The sequence below is a fragment of the Lucilia cuprina genome, chromosome 4 (genome assembly GCF_022045245.1).
Source record: "Lucilia cuprina isolate Lc7/37 chromosome 4, ASM2204524v1, whole genome shotgun sequence".
In the NCBI taxonomy this organism is placed as follows: domain Eukaryota; kingdom Metazoa; phylum Arthropoda; class Insecta; order Diptera; family Calliphoridae; genus Lucilia; species Lucilia cuprina.
The window spans coordinates 81,661,701-81,685,098 of NC_060952.1; the positions used below are offsets into that span (position 1 = coordinate 81,661,701).

Genomic DNA, 23,398 nt, shown 5'->3' on the forward strand with positions numbered 1-23,398 from the left:
GACTAGACTATAGACTAGACTATAGACTAGACTATAGACTAGACTATAGACTAGATTATAGACTAGACTATAGACTAGACTATATACTAGACTATAGACTAGACTATATACTAGACTATATACTAGACTATAGACTAGACTATATACTAGACTTTAGACTAGACTATAGACTAGACTATAGACTAGACTATAGACTAGACTATAGACTAGACTATAGACTAGACTATAGACTAGACTATAGACTGGACTATAGGCTAGACTAGACTAAAGACTAGACTATAGACTAGACTAGACTATTGACTAGACTATTGACTAGACTATACCATAGACTAGATGATAGAATACACTAGACATAGACTAGAGGCTATAGATTAAACTAGAGTCTAGACTTTAGACTAGAGATTAGCCTTAAGATAAGACTAAATGCTAGATTTAAGATTTAGACTATAGACTTAGACTGCAATATCAAAAGGTACTATATTGCTAAATTATCCATGCCTGGTTCAAACACTTAAGCTATTCCAATACTAACTTTTGTCTTTTTTGCATCCATAGTATATGTTAAACCTTTGATTGGCGCACCCAATTCCGCTAATGTTTCTTTACCCTTGCTATAGTACAGAAATGGTTTCATTTGTTGTTGCGACATTAAATCATCCACACTGCCACCATATCTGTAGACTGAATCAGAGGCTTGATTATAAAGGAATTTACTACAGGGTGAATTCTTATCATTGGCATAATGAGATAAAACACATAAATTGGCCAACTGATGGCAGGCCGTTTGATTATTGAGAGCCATACAAAAGAAGGCCACAAATTTCAATTCACCAAAGTGTTGCGACGAAGTCGTTGTCTGCCAAAAGGAATTGTAGCTTAGAAAAGGTCGCAACAGACCATTTGCAATACAATAGTCCTGATAGTGAAAATTATACTCCATATTGCAATCATCACACAATCCATCGTATAGCCAATTGCGATAGTACACATCAATTCTTCGCGAAAAATCTGCCAATGATTGTGTAGGGCTAACGGTCAATGTACGATTAATATATTTAAATTTACATTTCAATTTTGGAAGAACGGTTTCATTGTTTATACAATATTTAGCAATTAGTTCACTGGTGCTATTCGTTATTTTGTATTGCATCTGCTTTTGGTTGCACAAGTTGCTGCACGTTATGTAGGGTTTAAAAATGTCATAGACCGTTACAGTGGTTGGTGTTGGTGACGTTGTGCAACCGCAAGAAAATTCTGAAAAAAAACAATTTTTAAGGTTGCAATTAAAAGTTTGTGGTTTTGTTTATACTAACGGAAAATACATACATACATACATACATACATACATACATACATACATACATACATACATACATACATACATACATACATACATACATACATACATACATACATACATACATTCATACATTCATACATTCATACATTCATACATACATACATACATACATACATACATACATACATACATACATACATACATACATACATACATACATACATACATACATACATACATACATACATACATACATACATACATACATACATACATACATACATACATACATACATACATACATACATACATGCATACATACATACATACATACATACATACATACATACATACATACATACATACATATGTATATGTATACCCTGGGTGCTTCGCACCCTAACTTAAATTAAATACATTCAAAATTTTGTTTTCTTAATATCACGTGATTAAATTCGCATTCAGTAAGAAGCTTGTATTTTTAGTTTCATTCATTTAGCTTCCATTATAGAAAATTTTTAAAGTAATATTTGAAAAAGTACCGTAAAATAGATACTCATTCACAAAGGTCCCTAAATTTTAATTTTATTTTCAATATCTATGTTCAATATCGTAAAAATATCAAAAAGAACCATCGGAAAAACGAAAAAATACAATAATCTCCCTCAATAAATTCTCATTTAATAAGGACCGTGTGTTAAGGTTAACCATTATAAAGAATCTAAAAGGTACTATTTGAATAGAAAAGTACCAAATAGTTCCCACTTACAGAATATTATTTAGTCAAGACCATGTATGTTAAAATTAATGTTCCTAGGTTGAATATTTTAGAAAATTAAAAAGTACAATTTATGAGATAAAAAGTACTAAAAAGTTGTCTCTTAAAGGATCGTATTCAATGAGGACCGTGTATGTTTAATAATCATGTGTTTTCAGTTCATATTAAAGAACATACATAGAGTATCATATGTAGGAAGAAAAAGTACCAAAAGTGGAATAAAGTTTACCTAAGTGGAAAGTACTAATAAAAAGAGTACAATGTTTCCCCTTTTCGCTTAGAAGTATACTTTTTCGAGAATTAAGTTTACAAAATGTTCCGTATTTAAATCAACATATATATCACAGATAAAACTCAAACGATTCAAATCTGCATTCATTTATTCCAGAGAAATTGTGCTTTAGAAAAGGTACCAAACAATTTACTCGAATTTGGTCCTATATAATATACCAAAAGCTTATTTTGTGTGAGTAAATATACTACTTTTTGAAATTTCCTAAAAGTTGGCTCAATGAGTTTGAATAAAATTAAATTTCCGGTTTTCCCCTTTTTGGTACATTTTTACCCAGTGAAATAGCAAAAATTTTATTACAATAAATATTACAGAGTTAGTCCGTAATTTAATATGAATAATTCAATAAACCGAAAAAGTTTTCTTAATGTGCTAAAAAAAAGTACCATAAATACAGTTTTGTCCCTTTTACACCCAAAAAGGACAGAATTTTAAAAAAGTACGAAACAGGTGTCGTTATTACGTTAATTAGTTTAAAAGTTATAAAGATCTGAAAAAGGTACCAAAATCACCTTTGTTACATATTTTTACCCCTTCAAAGTACGAATTTCAAAAAAGTGCCAGACACCCATCTTTTCATTTTAAGAGTAGATACAGGTGCATTTTCTTGTATAACTAATATTGTGTAAGATAATTAAGAAAACCTGTTTTACCCTTTTTTCCCTTCTTACCCGTAAATGTACAAATTTCCAAAAAATCCTTCCTTAGTGGATCTACATAACCAAAAACACATCTACTGTCAAAATTTCATGATTCTGGGTTTAGCCGTTTGGGCTGTGTGATGATGAATCAGTCAGTCAGTAACGCTATTCTTATATATATATATATATATATATATATATATATATAGATGAATATTTATGAATGTATATTGATTTAAATTATTTTGTTGGGCCATTTTATTACCAACAAAACTTTTTATTAAGATAATAAGTTTAGTGAATAAAGTAAAATTAAAATTAAAAAAAAATGTCAAAATATTAAAATTTAAACATTTTTATAATAATTAATCCAGATTCCAAATACGTTTAGAAAGATCTATGGATTTCTATGGGTCTGTTAAGTTTATTGGAAAACTTGGAAATTAAATATTTAAGAAAAATCTAAAATAAGGACACACCCTAATTCAGTTTATTGTAATCTGAACGAAGGATCGATGACTTTTTCAAACTTCAAGCTAAGATTTCAAAATACAGGTTAAATCTTTATTTTGAAACCCATAGGCAGAACATTCAAATGTTTTAACTTAAATTTCGAAATGAAAAATTAAATTTCTTGGGGTAAAACTGAAATTATAAAGAACCTGTGTTTAATCAATAAAAATAAATTTTTTCCCCTCTACTTACTATCTTTATTAGTTTGTAAATTTTCACCAAATCTCTTGCAAACACTACATTGAAAATAATTTAAATCATAAAATTCATTTTTAGCACAATTTTTAATATCATCAAATAGAAAAAGAGAACGATTGAAATTCTTTTCATAATCCATTTTCGAACTCAAAACCATACAATTCAAATTGATAAAAACCGTTAATAAAGCGATTATAAACATATAAAGGAAGCACATTTTGTTATTAATTATACGAAATTTTTATTATTTTTTATTTTATTAAGTTTTTTCTAATAATTTTTTAACTTATAGTTTCCCATGTGTTTTCGTTTAACCCCTTAAAGTAACTGAAATGTCTAAGTCTAATTTATATGTAATTTAACTGCAGAGTTTAACTATATAACACTTATTATTGAACAGAAAAAAGTACAAAATAAAATTTGTTCTCGATTAACTCCCTTAGTATTCAAAATAGTGAGTGTTAAATAAAGGGTGTTTTAATAAGGGGTGTGTTTCTGTGTGTAAGAAATTATACCCTACACCTGTTACAAAATTAAAATGTGATTTAGTTTTCATAATAAAGCATTTATAAGCCATTTATTGTTGAGAACAAGTAGGAAAGTATAGTCGGACATGGCCGACCATATAATACCCTACACCATGTTAAAAATATACATTTTTATTTTTTACAAAGAAACTTTTATGTTGAATATTGCCATAAATCCAAAATATTTAAACAATTTATTGATAAAAAAACTCAAATTTCTAAATGAGGCTTTATATAGGTCAAATATGGGCCGATCCTCGTTAAATTTGGGAAAAGGATATATTTTTAAAATAACAGTTAGTTTTGTTGAGTTTCATTGCGATACAAATGGTTACAAGTCAATTTTAGACGTTTAAGACATTTTTTTAAGGGGGTTTGTATGGGGGCTAGGGTCAAATAAGGGCCGATCCTTACGAAAATCTGTAGTGTCATTTATACTTATATAAAACTTATTTGTGCAAATTTTTAGAGAGATAGTAGAATAATTGACGTAATTATGGCATAAAAAGTTCAAATCGGGAGGTACGGTTGTATGGAAGCTAGGTGAAATAATGGACCGATTTCAACCATTTTCAATGCACTTCGTCCCTGTGCCAAAAAACATGCTTGGTCCAAATTTCATCAAATTATCTTGAAAATTGCGGCCTGTACCTTGCGCACAAGGTTTACATGGACAGCCAGCCGGACAGACGGACGTACATGTCTTAATCGACTCAGAAAATGATTCTGAATCGATCGGTATACTTAAAGGTATTGGACCAATATTTTTGTATGTTAAAAACATCAGCACAAACGTATAATACCCTCCCCACTATAGTGGTGTAGGCTAGGGTCTAATGAGGATTTATAATTAAAAAGTTCATAAGGTTCATCAAGGCCTGATTTGAACTTGGTTTTACAGCTTTTTGTCGAGATACGAGTATGTTAAACATAATTATGAACTTAAAAGTTCTATTTGGCGGATTCAGTTGCATGGGGGCTAGGCGAAACAATGGACCTACGTTAACCGTTTTCTATAAGCTTCGTCTACAGAAGATCATGTGCTAAATTTCATTGAATTATCGTCAAAATTGCGACCTGTACTTTGACTGCAAGGTTTACAAACCCTATTCCGCGGTTCAGTTTTATGGGGGCTAGGTGAAATAATTATCCGATCTTAACCATTTTCAATGGGCTTCTTCCCTGGGACAATAAAAGATCATGTACAAAATTTCATTAAATTTGCAACCTGTTGTTTGATTGCAAGGTTTACTTGGACGGACAAAGCTAAATCGACTTAGAAAACAATTCTGAGTGTATTTTGGATATAGGACTAATATTATTGTGCATTACAAACATCAGTACAAACCCAATATACCCTCCCCATTAAAGTGGTGTAGGGAATAATTAAAATTTGAATATTTAAAGAAATCGAAAAAAAGTTGTCTCTCTCTTTCTCTAAGGAAAATTATAGACTAATTGCTAACGAATAAATTCCCACGATGGAAGCGATTCATAATACACATATGATATTGATTGGACTTCAAAAAGCCCTAAAATATAACCACACCTTAAGTAAGGTTATACAAATTAACCGATTTAGGCTTTACTTGGATCCACGATGATCCCTTTGTACGAATACCAGTTTGAAGAGAATAGAGATAAAGAAATGTAGAAATCAGAGGTAGAAAAGAGAGAAGAGATGTAAGGAAACTACTGAAGTAAGAAACCAGACATTACTGCCATCGAGTCCGGGTTGATCCCTTTGTACGAATACCAGTTTGAAGAGAAAAGAGATAAAGAAAAGTAGAAAACAGAGGTAGAAAAGAGAGAGAAGAGATGTAAGGAACCTGCTGAAGTAAGAAACCAGGCATTACTGCGATAATTAACGTAGTTAACAAGATTCACACCCATTCTGACAAATTTTTAATCGCCAAAAGACTAGAATATTTGACAAATCGGATAGATCGCCAAAATAGGCCGATACAAGTTTCCAAATTCGGTTATCTGTCAATCACAGAGAATTTGAGCAATAGTCTCTTCTTTATCCAAATTTTGACAATTCCTACCGAAGTCATTAAACGGGAGACCAATGCGTCTAGCATGGTTACCAAATTCACAGGGGCCAGTAACAATCGATATCAGCCTACCTAAATTTGTATGGTCTTTGGAGACCTAAAAGATATTTTGACCTGTATGGATCCGTTTGAGGCCACAGCGCAGTGGATATCGGCAGATGGTACTCACGCCACCATCTGTCGAGAGCGATGGAGAGACAGTTTTTAGTGATCTGCCTTTTTATTAGTAGTGGAACATTGCAAATCTGATCTATTTCTAATATGCTAAGCATGTTTGCCAGATCTTACCAAAGCGTCAGCAATATTGTTGTCATACGAAATCGCATTATCCCTTAGCCAAAGTAGGGTAATGTTCGAATGTCTCGACATCTCATTGAGAGACGTCCAACATTCATGGGCATTTTTGGATGTGGAAAACACACCAATTAAAGATTTAATAGCAGCTTGACTATCGTTATAAGTTATGATATCCCTATTAGCTATATCATATGTCATTTACTAATTTGACGCCCTCTTCAATATAATATTCAAAACTTAATAAATAACACTTTTTTATGACTTACCCTTTACATGTAAATTAAAGGACACCTTGCATGGTTTGTAATCATGTTTTATACTTTCATATTCCTAGACATGTTTCTGTAAATATTAAATAGTGCAATGTGTGTTTATTGCCCTTAGCTTTGTATACACCTCAGTATGGTTATGACGAATTTGGCACTATTACAAAGTTATTGTCTTTAATCAATTTCGTGTCGATCCTCATAAAGTTTAATACAATGGTTTTCAATAAATCAATCCGATATATTAATACAACAAAGTTTTGAGTTTTAAATAGAATTCCTAAAAGGATCTGAAAATATTGAATCCAGATTCTAAAATGTAGTCTTTAAAAAATCTGCAGCTGATGTTAAAACATTAGGGTGAACATTTGTAAAACGATCGAACATAGTTTAACAGACAGAAATCTGAACCGATTAGTATATTTTTCTCAAGTAGTTCGTTAAAACCTTGTTTTATGGTGGTTATACAAAAATTGCTATAAAATATCCTTAAAATGGTTGTCATGGTTACCACGACAAACCCTTAAAGAAACTACTATTGTGTAAAAAGTTCTAACAAAAACAAATAAACAAATAAACAAAAACAACGTGCATTGCGTGTATGCCAATGCCGTTATACTAAAAGGTCCTTCCATATTTAAAGAGAGTTTATTTTTTAATATTTAATTTTTTTTTGCAATACTAATTAGATATAATTGCTTGCTTTAGGCAAACGTCTTGAAAACGGTATAATAAATTATGTATAATGTTTAAAAAAGTTTTATTTTGTAAAGAAAATTAAATTGTAGAAAATTGTCTATATAAATAATGCATTTTGAAAATGACATTTATTAATAGATGAAGAATAAATAAATAGGAAACTTTTCAGTAAATTGAGAATTGATCGAACATATTCTTTAAATAGAAAATTTGTTGAAAAATTTTCTTTAAATCGATAAAGTTTTGAAAATTTATGTCAAAATCGATAATTAATCGAAAATGTTCTATAAATGTAGAAATTATCGAAAATGTTCTTTAAATGTAGAAATTATCAAAAACCTTGAAATTGAGAAAATAATTTTCAGTATTAAACATATTCTGTAAATAGAAAATTTTCTTTAAATCGATAAATTTTGAAAATTGATGTCAAAATCGATAATTAATCAAAAAAGTTCTATAAATGTAGAAATTATCGAAAACCATCTTTATATATAGAAATTATTGAGAACTTATCGAAAATTCTCTAATACTTGAAATTTTATCAAAATTTATCTACAAATTTATTTAACAGAATTTGTAAATAAATTGAGATTTTAACGAAAATGTTGTAATAATGAGGAATTTTTTTAAAAGATTTTACAAATTGAGAATTTATTGAAAAAAACACATAACTAATCGAACATTTTCCATAAACAGTTACCCCCATATTCATAAACAAATTTTTATTTTATAAACGATTTATAAATCAAATTTCGTATGGAAATTTTGTTTTATAAACTTTTTATAAAATAAAGTGCTGTTTATAAATAAGGGGGTTAATATTTTGTTAAAAAAATTACGTTAAAGTCTAAATTTCAAAAAATTACACTTTTTCCATTATGAATAAACAAACCTTTTCCAACACTGTATTTGGATAGTTGTTTTAAAACGTACTTAACTTTAAAACACTGGCAACTCTTCAGCACGTGTTGAAATGTCAAAACAAAAAAAAAACCAAAACAAACAAGAACAAATTTAACATTTCATTAGAAAAATATTAAATTTTTAACTTCTTAACAAAATATTATAATTTCTTTCTTAAAATAACAATATGTCGCGCAAAAAATGGACTGCTCTAGATAAACCACCATTATCTGAACCGGTTTTAGAAATTATACAAGATATGGGCTTTAGTTTAATGACACCAGTACAGGTAATTATAAGAAAAACATTGGCATATTTTACTTTTTTAATATTTGTATATTTTCAAACCACAGACCGCTACTATACCCTTGCTATTGGCTCGTAAAGATGTCTCTGCAGAAGCTGTTACCGGTTCTGGTAAAACTTTAGCTTTTCTTGTGCCTCTTTTGGAAATGCTACAGCGTCGCCATAAAGAAACCCCTTGGTTGCCTAAAGAAATAGGTGCTTTAATTATATCACCCACTAGAGAGTTGGCTTTACAGATATCAGAAGTATTGGAACGTTTTTTGGAACATGAAGAATTAAACTATTTACGCCAGAAACTTATAGTGGGTGGCAACAGTATAGAGGATGATATTAAAACATTGTTAAAAGATGGTCCTTGTATATTGGTATGCACACCAGGCAGATTAGAGGATTTATTTCAACGTAAAGGTGATTTGAATTTGGCAGCTAGAATGAAAAGTTTGGTAAGTTAGGGAAAAAGAAAAGTTTTTTTTTTTTAATTTTATTGAAAATGTTTATTTTTTTAGGAATTTTTGGTTTTAGATGAAGCTGATCGTTTATTGGATTTGGGTTTTAAAGCTACCATTAATAATATTTTGGCCTATTTACCACGTCAAAGACGTACTGGACTATTTTCAGCCACACAAACTACCGAAGTAACAGATCTTATAAGAGCTGGTCTCCGTAATCCTGTTTTGGTATCGGTCAAAGAGAAATCGACCATTAATACACCTATTCGTTTACAAAACTACTATACTTTATTGGAGGCCGATGAGAAATTTATAGCTTTATTACATTTTCTCAAGTCTAGTAAAGCTAAAGATAGCAAAATTATGGTTTTCTTTCCCACCTGTGCCTGTGTTGAATACTGGTCGGAAATAATGCCACAATTTCTAAAAGATCGTTCCATTCTAGGGATACATGGAAAAATGAAAAATAAACGTAAAAATATTATAGAACGTTTTCGTAAAGAAGATAAATCGATATTGTTGTGTACGGACGTGTTGGCCAGAGGTTTAGATGTGCCCGAAATTGACTGGGTTATACAGTGGGATCCTCCCTCGAATGCTGCCAGTTTTGTACATCGTGTGGGACGTACCGCTCGCCAGGGTAATGAGGGCAATGCTTTGGTATTCCTTTTGCCCTCGGAAGATGCTTATGCGACATTTTTGAAAATCAACCAAAAAGTGGAGTTAGAAGAAATGGATGATTTAGGCTTTGATAGGAATCAACTAAAACCCACTTTGGAAAAATTACATAAATTACAGGCCTCCGATAAGGGTTTGTATGACAAGGGTGTCAGAGCTTTCGTCTCACACATACAAGCCTATAGAAAACATGAATGTAATGCTATTTTAAGATTAAAAGATATGGACATGGGCAAAGCTGCCACAGGTTATGGTCTTCTGCAAATGCCCCGTATGCCTGAATTAAAGACCTTAAATGCCGATAATTTCATAGCACCTAACTTTGAAGTTGATGTCAATAAGTTAACCTATAAAAATGCCCAAAAAGAACAGGCTAGACAGGAAAAAGTAAAAACCTACGAAGAGACCGGACAGTGGCCGGGCAAAAAGAAACATAAAAAACAAACTGAAGCTTGGGACCAAACGAAAAAGGCTAAAATGGATGTTAAGACCAAAAAAGAACTAAGAAAAGCTAAAAAACAACGTAAAAAAGCAGATGAAGCAGCCAATGGAGCGAAAGGAAAGAAACGCAAACAACAATTTACCCAAGAAGATCTCGATGAGTTGGCCAATGATATACGTTTATTTAAGAGATTGAAAAAGAACAAAATTAGCGAGGAAGATTTTAATAAAGAAATGGGTATAGATGAGGATTAAATTAGAACTATTAGGAGGAAGTGTATATACAATTAGATGTTGTATTAATGTTAAAAATAAGTTTTGCAAGTAATTTTATTGATAAAAATAAAAAACTTTAAAATTTTATAAAAAAATTCAAGATTTTATATTTTTTTTGTCAAAACATCTTGAAAACTTTTTCCAAATTGAGCCGATAATAACTGTACAGTATATTAAACGTTTATTCGAACGATTCTGGTTAGGTTAGGTTTGCAGACTGTCCCTTGCAGTTCGCATTAGGGGCACACTTGGGTCCATGTAATGATCCCTTTGTGGTACCTTAAAAGAGAAAGAAAACGGTCGGCGTATTATTACACTTCGACCTATCTACTCTGGTTTCCTATCCAAACCATTTTGTCGCACGAATAAAGGAGTCTATCCTTCGGATGTCAGCCTCAGATAGGTCCGTTAAATCGTGTATGACATTTGCTCCTAGCAGATTCGATCTATGCTCCGCTAGGGCAGGACACTGACAGAGGAAGTGAACAGTACTCTCCTCTTCCTCTTCGTCTTGACAGCTCCTGCAGAAGTCATTTCTAGGAAGGTCTAATCTTCTAGCATGGAGCCCAAAAGGCCAGTGGCCAGTCACCACTGCAATCAAGTTTCGAAGATTTGCTCTCGGAAACTGAATTAGGACTCGTGATCTTCGTGGGTCATAAGACGGCCAAATGATCCTCGCCAGTCTACAGGTAGCCTCAGTCGACCATTTGTGTTGCGCAAGCTCGTGGAGTTTTTCGCGAATCGAGCGCTTGCAGCTTGAAAGCGGAATGCCAACGAAATTGTCGGTGTACTCTGTCGCTAGTGAGGAACCCACTTTCGCAAGAGAGTCCGCGATGGTATTGCCAGGTATCTGTCGATGACCTGGAATCCAATACAGTCCCACTGTGGAATGCTTCGCCATCTCATTTAGAGATGCCCGGCATTCTAGGACCAAGTGTGATGTTGTATAAACACCACTTATAGCCCTTAGGGCAGCCTGACTGTCGGTATAAATTCGAATATCTTCCTGGTATATTCGATAGAACCTGAGCCAGTTTGCAGCCCGTTTTATGGCTGATAATTCAGCCTGAAGTACGCTACATTGGTCAGGAAGTTTAAAAGAAACTTCCGTTCCAGTATGTGCAATATAGAAGCCACCGCCCACGCCATCTTTCGATAAAGAGCCATCGGTGAAGACCTGATACGAACCGATTCTGGTTTGTTTTGCCAAAAATTTATTTTGCAATTTATGAAAAATTAAACATGTTAATGAAAAAACTTTTGCTTAAAAAAGAAAACAATTGTTTAAATGAAACTTAAAATCTATATAAAAATCCTTACAATGTAACAATATATGGGTATATATATAAAAAAATGCAACATGTACTCCTTCTCTCAATATGTTTGTACAACTTAAATGGCTGCTTCGGTAACAATTTGTAAAATGATGCGCCGTTTAGCATCATAAGAAAAACCATTTTGTTTAAACAATTCCGATTCATAGAATGGTTTCAAATTGAAAATATCCAATTGCTTGGCACGTTCCAATAAATCTCTTTCCATAATTTCCACATGTGTTGCCGATGGACCATCTTTACATCTAATATAGGCCAATTGATCCAATGTCAATTGACGCAGTATAAAGAATAACAATTCGGAATGATCCTTTTGGAAGGCCAAATACTTTTGGAATGTTGTACGCATCTTTTTCATAACACTGAATTTCTGGGCTTCAATAAACGATTCCAACATCATGCGTATGGCCATGCTGACATCAGCTTCAATGACATTTTCACGCAAATGTATGCGTGCATGAGCCTCAGCCATACGTATAACACTTTCAATGTGACGTACTGTTATGGGTAGAGAACCGGTGGCAAAGGACTCTTGACGTAGTTGTGAGTACATTTTGGCAATTTTGTCTTCATCAACATTCTGCAAGCATAAGAAAATAATATTTGTTGAAATTGTTAAATTATTATATTTGTATTCCACTCACCGTTAATTTTGGTCTTATATTTTCTTTGGCATACACTATATATTGTCTCAAAAGATCTTGTGGTATTTCACTAACACCACTAGGTTGGGTCTCCTCCATTTCAGCCTCGCTGGAAGGATGATGTTTAATATGTGAGTTGACAACAAACTTAGCCAAATGTTGATCTTGCATAGGATCAAATTCATCCTTTACCACACATAATACATCGAAACGTGACAGAATGGGTTCGGATAAATTAACATTTTCGGAGAATGTCATTGAGGGATCATAACGTCCACCAATGGGATTGGCGGCAGCAATTACAGTACATCTAGCCTGTAGAGAAGTAACAATACCAGCTTTTGATATGGAAATAGATTGTTGTTCCATGGCTTCGTGTATAGAAGTACGATCTTGATCGTTCATTTTATCAAACTCATCAATTAAACATACACCCTGATCGGCCAATACCAAGGCACCAGCTTCTAAAGTCCATTCACGTGAAATAGGATTACGTCTTACATAGGCAGTCAAACCTACAGCACTGGCACCTTGGCCAGTAGTGAATACAGCACGTGGAGCAATTTTTTCGGTGTATTTTAAAAATTGTGATTTGGCTGTACCAGGATCACCACATATCAACAAATTGATATCACCTCTGACCTTATGCTTATCACCGGGATTCTTGGATTCGCCACCAAATAAAGCCAATGCTAAAGCGCGTTTAATATAATCATGACCATAAATGGAGGGAGCCATTGATGCTACAATACGTTCGGCAATACGTGGATCTTTGCTTAATTTTTGTATGGTGGCAATATCTTCATCGGTTAAAGATTGAACAACCTGCTTGCAATCCTTAACTACAATATGATTGGCTATGATAACAGTGGCAAAGACGGGAAAACCTTGATCGGTATTTAAAGAGCCATCATAGTTATTGGTATAAATACCAGTGACTTCTAATTCATCACCAGGCTTACAGAGATCGCAAAGATCTGCTAGCAAGATAACATCTTTGCTACGTGGTATACGACCAGCGGGTATTCGGCCGGGTGATTCTTGTAGAGTAATTTTTTGATAATTACGATACAAAGTTTGTTCCATATTGATCTGTTAAAACAAAAAAATATTAATTTTTGTTTATTAATAAAATAAACATACAGCTACTTACCGAGAAAGGACCAGTACTTTGACACTCAGGACATGAGCCAGGTTTAACTTCAGCATTTTGTGACTGTACAAAAGGACCCAAAACATAACCACACTTAACACAATCATATTTGATAACAGACAACTGTGGCAATACTCCTGTAGTGGCGGTTACAACACCCAAAGTACGTACCAATTGATTTAAATGTAATTTACGGAATGTACGCAATTCCTCAATTAAAGGCAATTCTGAAATGCGCACATGAATTTCCGTAGTAACACGTTCGTAGGTGGGGAAAATAGATAAAACCATGTCCTTGGCTACTTTATCGAAAATCTCCAACATTTGAAAGGGAGCTTCGGGTAAGAAATAAGCTAATACATGTTCTTTATTCGCCAAATCAGTATAGGAGACAACAAATGAAGATTTATTTTGTTCACACATACGGCGTATGCGCTCACGATAGGTATAGGCTCCCCTTTCGTCCACAAAGGTACGCAAGAACGATTGAAAGCGATTGGCAATTTCGGTGCGGGGACCTAACATACTAACCCATTCTTTGGTAGAATGACCCTTAGTATCTTCTAGATTTTCTATGGATTCTACCATTTCGGAATCTTCTACCTCTCCCACAGCCGCTTTCTCGCCGGCCCTACGTTTAGCTCTAGGACCCACATCGTCATCATCATCGCTCTGATCAAAGCCCAAATCACGGTCATCACGATGTATACCCTTGGCACGATCTCTTCTATTCATTTCCCGTTCAGCTGCCAAACGATCACCCTGTGACAGCTCGGAAAAGTCTTCTTCATCGTCGAGCATAGCAGGATCATAATGATCCAGTTCTGGCATAGGGCGATAATCATTTTCCAAATTATCTCCAAACAATTCCTCTCCATCTTCCTCTTCTTCGTCACGCACTGTTTGATCACCCAAAATTTCATCTTCATTTTCAAAAGGTTCAAAATCTCCCACAGGCGAAGTCATGGCGGCCCTTAGGTCACGTCTATCGGCACCATCGCTGGGTGTTGCTGGCGGTGGAGAACTTGGTAAATCCTACATAAAGATATTGTCATCTATAAAATTTTAGTCTCACACACATTTTTTAACACAACTTACAGCCATTTTTATTAAGAAAACAAACTTTTAATCAAAAACAATCAAACAAACTTAACAAATAACAATTGTTTAACAAATTTTTAGCGCTTGGTATTTGCCTGCAGCCACCGATGCACAAAGAATGCAATTTTTATAATAATTTGTTGTTTTGCAAAAATAAAACACGCGAAGAGGTAAATTGTTTTTGGCGCGCAAACAGAGCAAAGCACTGCGCCGACAAATATTAACGACTTAATTTAAAATGTCGGCGGCGGCTAAAAAAAAATTTACTGTAAGCCGACAAAGTCTTCAATTATTTTTTTTAAATTTTCAACGATTATAAAAAAAAACGGAATGCGAAAAATTAAAAAGTAATATAATATTTTGAAAGCAAATATTAAATGACCATTTGGTCTTCGCTCCGGCACAGGGTATACAGAGATGTCACTTTGTGGCTCCGGAACGAACTGAGTAGGGTTCTATAAATCGATTTTAGAATAATCGAACAATCGACTTTTTGTCGAAAAAAGTCGAAAAGTCGAAGTCGACTATTTTGTTCCAAAAAAGTCGTCTATCATCTGCAAAAAAAGTCGAAAAGTCGACTTTGTCAATAAAAGTCGAAAAGTCTGAATGTCAAAAAGTTGAAAAAAGTCTATAAGTCGAAAAGTCGAAAAAGTCGAAATGTCGAAAAAAGTCGAAAAGTTGGAAAAAGTCGACTATTTATAAAATACTTATAGTCGAAAAGTCTAAAAGTCGATTTTTAATTAAATGAAAAAAGTCGAAAAATCGACTTTTCATAAAATGCAAAAAGGCGAAAAGTCGACTTTTCGTTTCAACTATAGAACCCTAAGTTATACTCGGTCAAATATTGTCAATCCAGCGTCGGCAGTATCAACCTAAAGTTTTTCCCCAGGAAAGAACTAGGGTTCTATAAATCGACTTTCGAATAATCGAACAATCTACTATTTACAGCAACAACAACCAGAGTAGGAAATTTCTTTATTCGTAATAATATTTTACTTAGTTCTCTCGTTTTTTTTTCACGAGAATGTAACAAAAATAATGTATTTAATTTTTTTAGCACAATACTACCCTCTGCATAGGGTTCTATAAATCGACTTTCGAACAAACGAAAAATCGACTTTTTGTCGAAAAAAGTCGAAGTCGACTACTTTGTTCCAAAAAAGTCGATAACTCGACTATCGTCTATGAAAAAAGTCGAAAAGTCGAATTTGTAAATAAAAGTCGAAAAATCAAAAAAAGTCGAAGTCGAAAAAAGTCGAAAAGTCGGAAAAAGTCAAAAAGTCGGAAAAAGTCGAAAATAGTCGGAAAAAGTCGAAATAAGTCGAAAATAGTCGAAAAGTCGGAAAAAGTCGAAAAGTCGACTATTTACAAAATATTAAAAGTCGAAAAATCGACTTTTAATTAAATAAAAAAGTCGAAAAGTCGAAAAATCGACTTTTAATTAAATGCAAAAAGTCGAAAGTCGAAAGTCGAAAAGTCGACTTTTCATAAAATGCAAAAAGTCGACTTTTCGTTTCAACTATAGAACCCTTCCTCTGCATTGGATTGCACTAAATACATGATTTAAAAATTAGTCATTCCATGTTTAAACATATACTACATATATATTTTGAAGCATTTAATTCTTTCCCTGCATTTGCAAAAAATTTTCCACTTACCAAATAAAAAATTAATAAAATTTTATTAGAAATCGCTAAATTAACAACACTACAAACCACCCTTCAGCTGATAAGATTTTTTCACGTCACAAGTTTTTTATTTACGGTAGAATTTTATTGGAATAATTGAAAAAAACTATATAATTTTAAGTTAAATCATGGCACCACCAGCGGCCAGGCAACGTTATAATGCCAATAAACAGGACAACAATGTGGGTTCACGAAAACCTCCCAAAAAGCTTAACACAACAGTGACAAAGAAAGAAAACAAGAAATCAAGGTAAGACGAACAAACAAACATTGCAACACCTACAACAAAAAGCCGGTATGGATATAGCACATTATTAAGTCACCAGATAACGATTTTTTCTTTTAGCAATAATCATAAAAATCAACAGGAAACAGTGTCGAGTAATGAGAAATCAAATGTAGTGCCAAGTGTTCATACGGCTTTTAAAACATTTGTTAGCGCTCGTTTATGTAGTGCCATTTGGGCCTATATATCGGACTGCGATGAAACATACAACTATTGGGAACCACTGCACTATATTATTAACGGTCATGGCCTACAGACTTGGGAGTATAGTCCACAATTTGCTTTACGGTCATACACTTATCTCTTGTTGCAGGGAGTTCCCGGATGGATTTATCAAAAAGTATTCCATCCTAGTCCAATACTTATTTTTTATATGATACGTTGTATGCTGGGTTTTGGTTGTGCCGTAATGGAAAGATTTATGTACATGTAAGTGGTTCCAGGCGTTGTTTAGTATTCACATAACTTGAATGATTCTTTTTTATTACAGATCCATTTGTCAAGAATTTGGCATACATATAGGCCGTTTATGGCTTATATTCCAACTATTTAGTGTGGGCATGTTTGTTTCTAGCACAGCTTTATTACCTTCATCCTTTGCTATGTATTTCGGTTGTTCGGCATTGGCTGCTTGGTGGACTCAAAAGTATCCTTTGGCTGTATTTTTTATAGCCATTTCGGCCTTATTGGGTTGGCCTTTTGCTGGTTTAATTGGTGTACCTATAGCAGTGGATATGCTGTTACGTAAACGCATGTTTCGTACATTCTTTTTGTGGGCCGGCATATCGGCTGCTACTATTGCCATACCCATGATTGTCATTGATTCGAGCTATTTTGGTAAATTCACCTTTGCTCCTTTGAACATTGTCATATATAATGTGTTTACCAGCCATGGTCCAAATATTTTTGGTACTGAACCATTGAGTTACTATTTGATAAATGGATTTTTGAATTTCAATATAGTTTGGGTAAGTGTAGTGTTTAATCCAAAATTGTAAGGGAAGTAAATGTTAGAAAGTGGGTAACCATATTTATTTTGAAATGTTTATTAAGAGTTGCCAAGTTATACATTTTATGATATTACACAAATAATAGGAAATTTTCTCCAAAAAAAATTATAGTTTTAAAATTATTGTTATTTCATCAGATCTCTTAGAGAATGAATTATATTTAAAATTAATAATATGAAAAATTTGCTTTAGTTTCTAGTAATACAAATCGTATTTTTGTTAATTTTTTCAGCTTTTATCGTTAATCACCCCACTAATGTTAGTAATCGACTACTTTGTGGTGCCCGCTAAATCAAGTTCAACTTTAAATTTTCCACGTTACCTTACCTTAGCACCATTCTATTTATGGCTTTTGGTATTTTTCGCTCAACCTCACAAGGAAGAACGTTTTCTATTCCCGGTTTATCCATTAATATCTCTGTGTGGTGCCATTACTGTAGATGTCTTTCAACGTATATTTTTCCGCCTTAAAACTCTAGTGGTAAAAATTAAAAATGCTACTTCTGGCGCTCATTATTTGGATCACACTATGTTTATAGCCATTTTCATTATGATGATAAGTACTTTGATGGGTTTATCGCGTGTATTTGCACTCTATCGTAATTATCATGCTCCCATGGATCTGATGATGGAATTAACACAATTCAAAACTACACCACAATACAGACAAAATCAAATATATAATGTTTGTATTGGCAAAGATTGGTATCGTTATCCTGGCAGTTTCTTCTTTCCCGCTCAAAACTTTCGTTTACGTTTTTTGAAATCCGAATTCGATGGAATGCTACCAGCCTACTATGCCGATGGAGAAAATGCTACACAAATAATACATCCATATTTTAATGATATGAATAAGGGTGACGAACGTATGCATTTCCCATATGAAAATTGTGATTTTCTAATAGATTTTGATGAAGGAAAATATACTGAACTACAACCTAGCTATTCGAAGAGAACAAAAGATTGGACTATAATGAAAAGTTTACCATTTTTAATAACAGAAAAATCACATAGATTCTATAGAGCATTTTATATACCTTTCTTAACCGATAATTATACGAAATATGGCAATTTTAATCTATTGAAAAGAAAGAAAATGAAACTTAGTTAGATTTAAGGATACCAATATGAAATGGTTTAATTTACTTAAGTTTTTATAGGTTTATACATGTGTAAAGACAGCATTTAAAATGGCAACGACTTTTGAATAAAAAAATACAATTCTATTTGCAATATTTGCGTGACAAAGTAAAGTTTTTTATTAGTAAATATGTAAAAAGATGATGTCCATATTTACAGAAATGTAAGCCAAAGATTGAATACAAAACGGTTTTAATAAAAATAATTTTATTTAAATAACATGTGTTTTTATTAATATAAAAGTAATATATTTATACAAAATATTTAATGAAATTTAAAACAAATCCTAATGGTAAGTTCATATTTTGAATACGAATTTATTAAGATAATTTTGTTAAAATGTAGTTCTACATTTATTCTACATGATTTTACATTTCACTTAAAAATTATAAGAATTTATTCAATTGTTTTATTTTTTATTGTTTTAGTAAATAAAGCCATAATTTTTTGCTATAAATAGTAAGGATTTACTTCCAAAAACATTAACTTCTATTTACTTTAAACAATTTTCCAACAAATTTAATATTAAATTCTGAAACAAAGTTATTTCTTTACGTTTCCCTATAATAATCTAAATAATACAATACGGTAACCCTACAAAAGAATTCTCTTCATATAAAAAGGCATCACTGCAACAAAAAAATAAACAACAACAACTACAAAGAAGTTCCGTTAACTTTACGAGAAAGTTTCGTCGCGGGAAATACAATTTTTACACAAGTAGTAAAAAAATAAGAAATAATTTGCGAATGCTAATTGATTGAAAAAATAAAATGTCCAGTTTTCACATCATTGAAGATGTACAAGAACAAACCAATAGTTGTAGCAGTAGTACACTCAATAATAATTCATCCGTGTTTAAGAAGCAAATCGAAAAGAAACGAATAAGAACTATTGGAAATTTTAATTCTAATGGTAATCCGCTCACTACTACAGCTACAGCTTCCAGTGCAAAGATTTCTGTAACATCAACGTCCCAAGGAAAAGCAGTTGTTTCTTCGCTTTCCATGTCCCTGGAACGTAAAGATTCCATACAGTATATGCCGAAAAAGATTGCTCCCTGTATAATACCTGCTGGCCAGAGTACAGTTATACATTTTGATAATTATACACATTTTATGGCACAACGTGTAACCACCACTAAAACTGCCATAAAAAGATCGGAAATTATCACAGAAGGCCAGAGCCATTTAATTATTCCTAGCAGTAGTAGCTCGATATCTGAAAGTTATAGCACTAATAGTGCCGGTGGTGTTGGTGTCGGCATTGTGGATGTTGATTTTAAAGTTTTATTAGGTGGTGTAAGTTCATCTTATCACAGCAACAATAAAACTTTCAATATGAATAAACAAAAAATGCTGGGTAAGCATATTTTTTTGTGGTTTATAATTTCATAGCAATAAATACTGTCGAAATCGTGCAAAATTTATGTGTTTGCATTAGGGTGGTACATAATAAGAAAAGGCTGCCTATTAAAGAAAACTCAAAATTTGCTTAAAACTTGCCCATATTTTCCTATGATATCAAAGTTATGTAAATAAAGAGTTTATAAAAAATATTTCAGTCATGAATTACAAAAAATCTTTAATAAATGAATTCGTTTTCACTATTATTATTTATTTTGAAGAATGAGTTCTTTTGAATTACATTCTTAATTCATTGGAATTTTAAAATTGTCAATGTATTTATAAGATTATCAATGATTTAACAGTTTTTACATAAAAAATTCCTGTAATAAATCTACAATCAATTAATGCGGTTAAGTTTTTAATTAATTCTCATTTCCATTTTCCAAGCATTGATTTTTACACATATACATACAGTGAATAAACTAAGTAATTTGCATACGTAAAATATTCCAAATTTTTGATTATTTTTTTAAAGAATATCTTCTATTTTAATTCTCTACCATAAAAAGTCAAAATTGTGATATTAAATAATGAGATTTTTGATAAAATGTGAACGTATTGTTGTTAATTTTTTAGTCAATAAAGTATTTTGCTTTTTTAGGTTTTTAAATTTGGTAATTTTTAACTGATTTATTGGCATATATATCTATTAAAACTCTTCAACATTTCGAAAATAATAAGTAATTTTGAATTGGATACATATTATAATAGAAAATCTAAGGATTTAGACAAACTACCCTTCACGAAGGGTAGTCATCTTGTCATAATATGGCTGGGTTGACAATCCTTGATCGTTGTTCGTTGAACTCCGAGTCGTTCCGGTGCGAAGAACCGATTGTCGTAGGAAAGTCATTTTGTATTCGGTTAGGGTTAGGCTACGTTGATGGCGCCTTATAATGAGAAAAAAAAGAGGGAACTGAATGAATTATTTTTCAGTGTTCAAAAACTCAGTTTCCTGAACGAAATTCCTAAGAATCTTCCCATCATTGTTAGTCAGGAATGTTATTTCCGGATTAACATCACTTCCATGATACTTGGATCAAACTTCGACGAATGCCTGAAAATGGCAAAGAAAGTGCTCCAGAATATCACTGCCCTCTCCGCACATCCAATTTTGCATAAATGTGCTCGTAATCCTGTGTGCCCACTCAGAATACGTACTATTATAATAACTTCAGACTTGCTCATTTTGAGGAGATTACTTTAGGTGAAAAGCGGTTATACACAATTATCGGATGTGCCTGATCGAATACCAGACACAGAATATATCGGAAACTTTGAAACGCTAATCCCAGATAGAATGTCTTGGTCAAGCGGAACATTAGAGCAAACACCAGTATGAAGACGTTGTTATACGGATGGCTCTAAATTGGGGGATAAAGTGGGACTGGGGTTCTATATTGAAGATCTAGAAGCAGAAATATACCACAGTTTAACAAATCATAAAACAAGCTTCCACGCAGAAGTACAAGCAATAACAGAATGCGTAAATTGGATTGTAATAAATTTGGCGCCCACAGCGCTTAATATATTGACCGATAGCCAGAAGGCAATTAGGGCGATATCAAGAGATAGAACTAAATCTAAGACTGTATTGGATTGTAAGAAAGCTTTCATTGAATACACTCCCAGAGGTAAGGTTCATATCATATGGGCACCAGCCCACTCGGGAGTAGTCGGTAACAAAAGAGCGAATGTAATAGCTTTAGGGAGCTCGAGGCACTTGTAGACTTTAGGTGATGATAACCACCTCTATTTGTAAATATATAAATTAAGTATTTTCTAAGCTACCTAAGGTCTCATATAATAAGGTTTAACCAAAGAATGAAGATTATCTTTATCAGAAAAACACGCCCTTAATTTATATTAAACCACTTAATTCACTTTAAACTTTATACTTTTGAAAAAAATATTCATCACAATACATTTGATTTTAATATTTTTTTTATTTTGTGACATTTTTCATTAATAACGAGAAGTCAATTGAAAAAAGTTCTATTAAATTTGCTGAAAAAGGTATTATTAAAGTTATTAAAATTAAATCTTTATATTAAAAATTAATAAGAAAAATAATTCAAATAATAACCGAATCAAATAACTAAGAAAGTTAGAATTCATTCAGCCAAAGCCTTTCAACGCAGCGAAAGCAATACCGTCAATCTAAAAATTAAATCTCGGCCCAAAATTACAAAGTGTGTGCCGAATCTCAAAAGAGGTCAATAATGTAACACACCTCACACTTGGTAGAAAGAATCTTATAATTTAGAGCTTATTTTAACAGTTTTTCCCCCATTTTCAGTCATTGTTCCAGTTAAGACAATTTTTGTATGAGAACTGTCAATATTTCTTAAGTTATGGCTGAAAATGTGGGTTAGAATTTGTTTAAGGAAAAGTTCCGTCTTGTTTAGGAGACAAAAATTTCTCTAAATTTAGTTGAACGTTACTATTTTTTCTTGTAACTTAAGGGCCAAATAGACTACACAAGCGGCTTGACAAACTTACCAGTATTTTACGTTTGTGCAAGTCTTTTATGTAGTGTATGAGGCTGTTTTGTGATTGCACAAATGCTTGCGGTTTGTACGAGCAGTGTTTGTGAGAGAAAGAAGTGGAAGCAGGTATATTTCCCAAGGGAATACAAATCAGAAGATTTCCTAAGTTATTACTCTTAAGAATAAAAAATGAGGCAGAAAATAAATTATCCCTCATAAAGCCCTTTTAAAGAAGTAATTACTTCCCTTGACGAAACCTAGTAGACTACTATGGTTACGTTCCGCAATTTCTCCCAGAGATATTCTGTACCTTATCTACTTCCCACTTATCATCTCATAACCTGCAATAATCCAGTAAATTACTGTTCCATTTACTAACAAAAGTCCTAACAGAGCAATATCCCATTATAATCTCTATCTATATATATAAAATTCTAACGTTACTGACTGACTGACTGACTGACTGACTGACTGACTGACTGATTGACTGATTCATCATCGCACAGCCTAAACGGTTAGAGCT

The 23,398-nt window shown here is 32.6% G+C and overlaps 5 protein-coding genes across 5 annotated transcripts in view; 3 read left to right on the top strand and 2 right to left on the bottom strand.

Moving 5' to 3' along the window:
• LOC111679362 (E3 ubiquitin-protein ligase TRIM33) overlaps positions 1-3,402 on the top strand; it is a 61,099-nt gene extending 57,697 nt beyond the window's left edge. The window contains exon 11 of the mRNA XM_046947928.1: positions 3,386-3,402. Coding sequence (XP_046803884.1) covers positions 3,386-3,402 — 17 coding nt within the window. The remainder of the gene's footprint in view (positions 1-3,385) is intronic.
• A 5,147-nt stretch (positions 3,403-8,549) lies between these two features.
• LOC111679364 (probable ATP-dependent RNA helicase DDX55 homolog) lies at positions 8,550-10,716 on the top strand. The gene is made up of 3 exons (XM_023440927.2): positions 8,550-8,760; positions 8,825-9,220; positions 9,284-10,716. Exons 1-3 carry the CDS (start codon positions 8,659-8,661, stop codon positions 10,598-10,600), a joined length of 1,815 nt encoding a protein of 604 aa, XP_023296695.2. The 5' UTR covers positions 8,550-8,658; the 3' UTR covers positions 10,601-10,716.
• Positions 10,717-11,818: 1,102 nt separating this feature from the next.
• Positions 11,819-15,033, bottom strand: LOC111679363 (DNA replication licensing factor Mcm2). Its single transcript, XM_023440926.2, has 4 exons — positions 14,851-15,033; positions 13,753-14,787; positions 12,600-13,691; positions 11,819-12,535 (listed from the first exon to the last, which is right to left on the bottom strand). The coding sequence occupies exons 1-4, from the start codon at positions 14,854-14,856 to the stop codon at positions 12,014-12,016; spliced, it is 2,655 nt and encodes an 884-aa protein (XP_023296694.2). The 5' UTR covers positions 14,857-15,033; the 3' UTR covers positions 11,819-12,013.
• Positions 15,034-16,555: 1,522 nt separating this feature from the next.
• LOC111679372 (alpha-1,2-mannosyltransferase ALG9) lies at positions 16,556-19,193 on the top strand. The gene is made up of 4 exons (XM_023440936.2): positions 16,556-16,791; positions 16,888-17,256; positions 17,318-17,795; positions 18,070-19,193. Exons 1-4 carry the CDS (start codon positions 16,670-16,672, stop codon positions 18,946-18,948), a joined length of 1,848 nt encoding a protein of 615 aa, XP_023296704.2. The 5' UTR covers positions 16,556-16,669; the 3' UTR covers positions 18,949-19,193.
• Positions 19,194-22,384: 3,191 nt separating this feature from the next.
• The window catches only part of LOC124419281, a 2,054-nt gene continuing 1,040 nt past the window's right edge, over positions 22,385-23,398 (bottom strand). Inside the window, exon 3 of the mRNA XM_046947929.1 lies at positions 22,385-22,393. Within this exon, the coding sequence (XP_046803885.1) occupies positions 22,385-22,393 (9 nt within the window). The remainder of the gene's footprint in view (positions 22,394-23,398) is intronic.

Bases quoted from the DNA above. Each gene is read 5' to 3' on its own strand.
- LOC111679364 (XM_023440927.2), top strand. From the start codon at position 8,659: ATGTCGCGCAAAAAATGGACTGCTCTAGATAAACCACCATTATCTGAA. The intron at 8,761-8,824 runs GTAATTATAAGA...TTCAAACCACAG, and splicing joins GTTTAATGACACCAGTACAG to ACCGCTACTATACCCTTGCT. The intron at 9,221-9,283 runs GTAAGTTAGGGA...TTATTTTTTTAG, and splicing joins CAGCTAGAATGAAAAGTTTG to GAATTTTTGGTTTTAGATGA.
- LOC111679363 (XM_023440926.2), bottom strand. The intron at 13,692-13,752 runs GTAAGTAGCTGT...TTGTTTTAACAG, and splicing joins AAAGTACTGGTCCTTTCTCG to ATCAATATGGAACAAACTTT. The intron at 12,536-12,599 runs GTGAGTGGAATA...TTATGCTTGCAG, and splicing joins ATATAAGACCAAAATTAACG to AATGTTGATGAAGACAAAAT.
- LOC111679372 (XM_023440936.2), top strand. From the start codon at position 16,670: ATGGCACCACCAGCGGCCAGGCAACGTTATAATGCCAATAAACAGGAC. The intron at 16,792-16,887 runs GTAAGACGAACA...TTTTTCTTTTAG, and splicing joins AAAGAAAACAAGAAATCAAG to CAATAATCATAAAAATCAAC. The intron at 17,257-17,317 runs GTAAGTGGTTCC...TTTTTATTACAG, and splicing joins ATGGAAAGATTTATGTACAT to ATCCATTTGTCAAGAATTTG.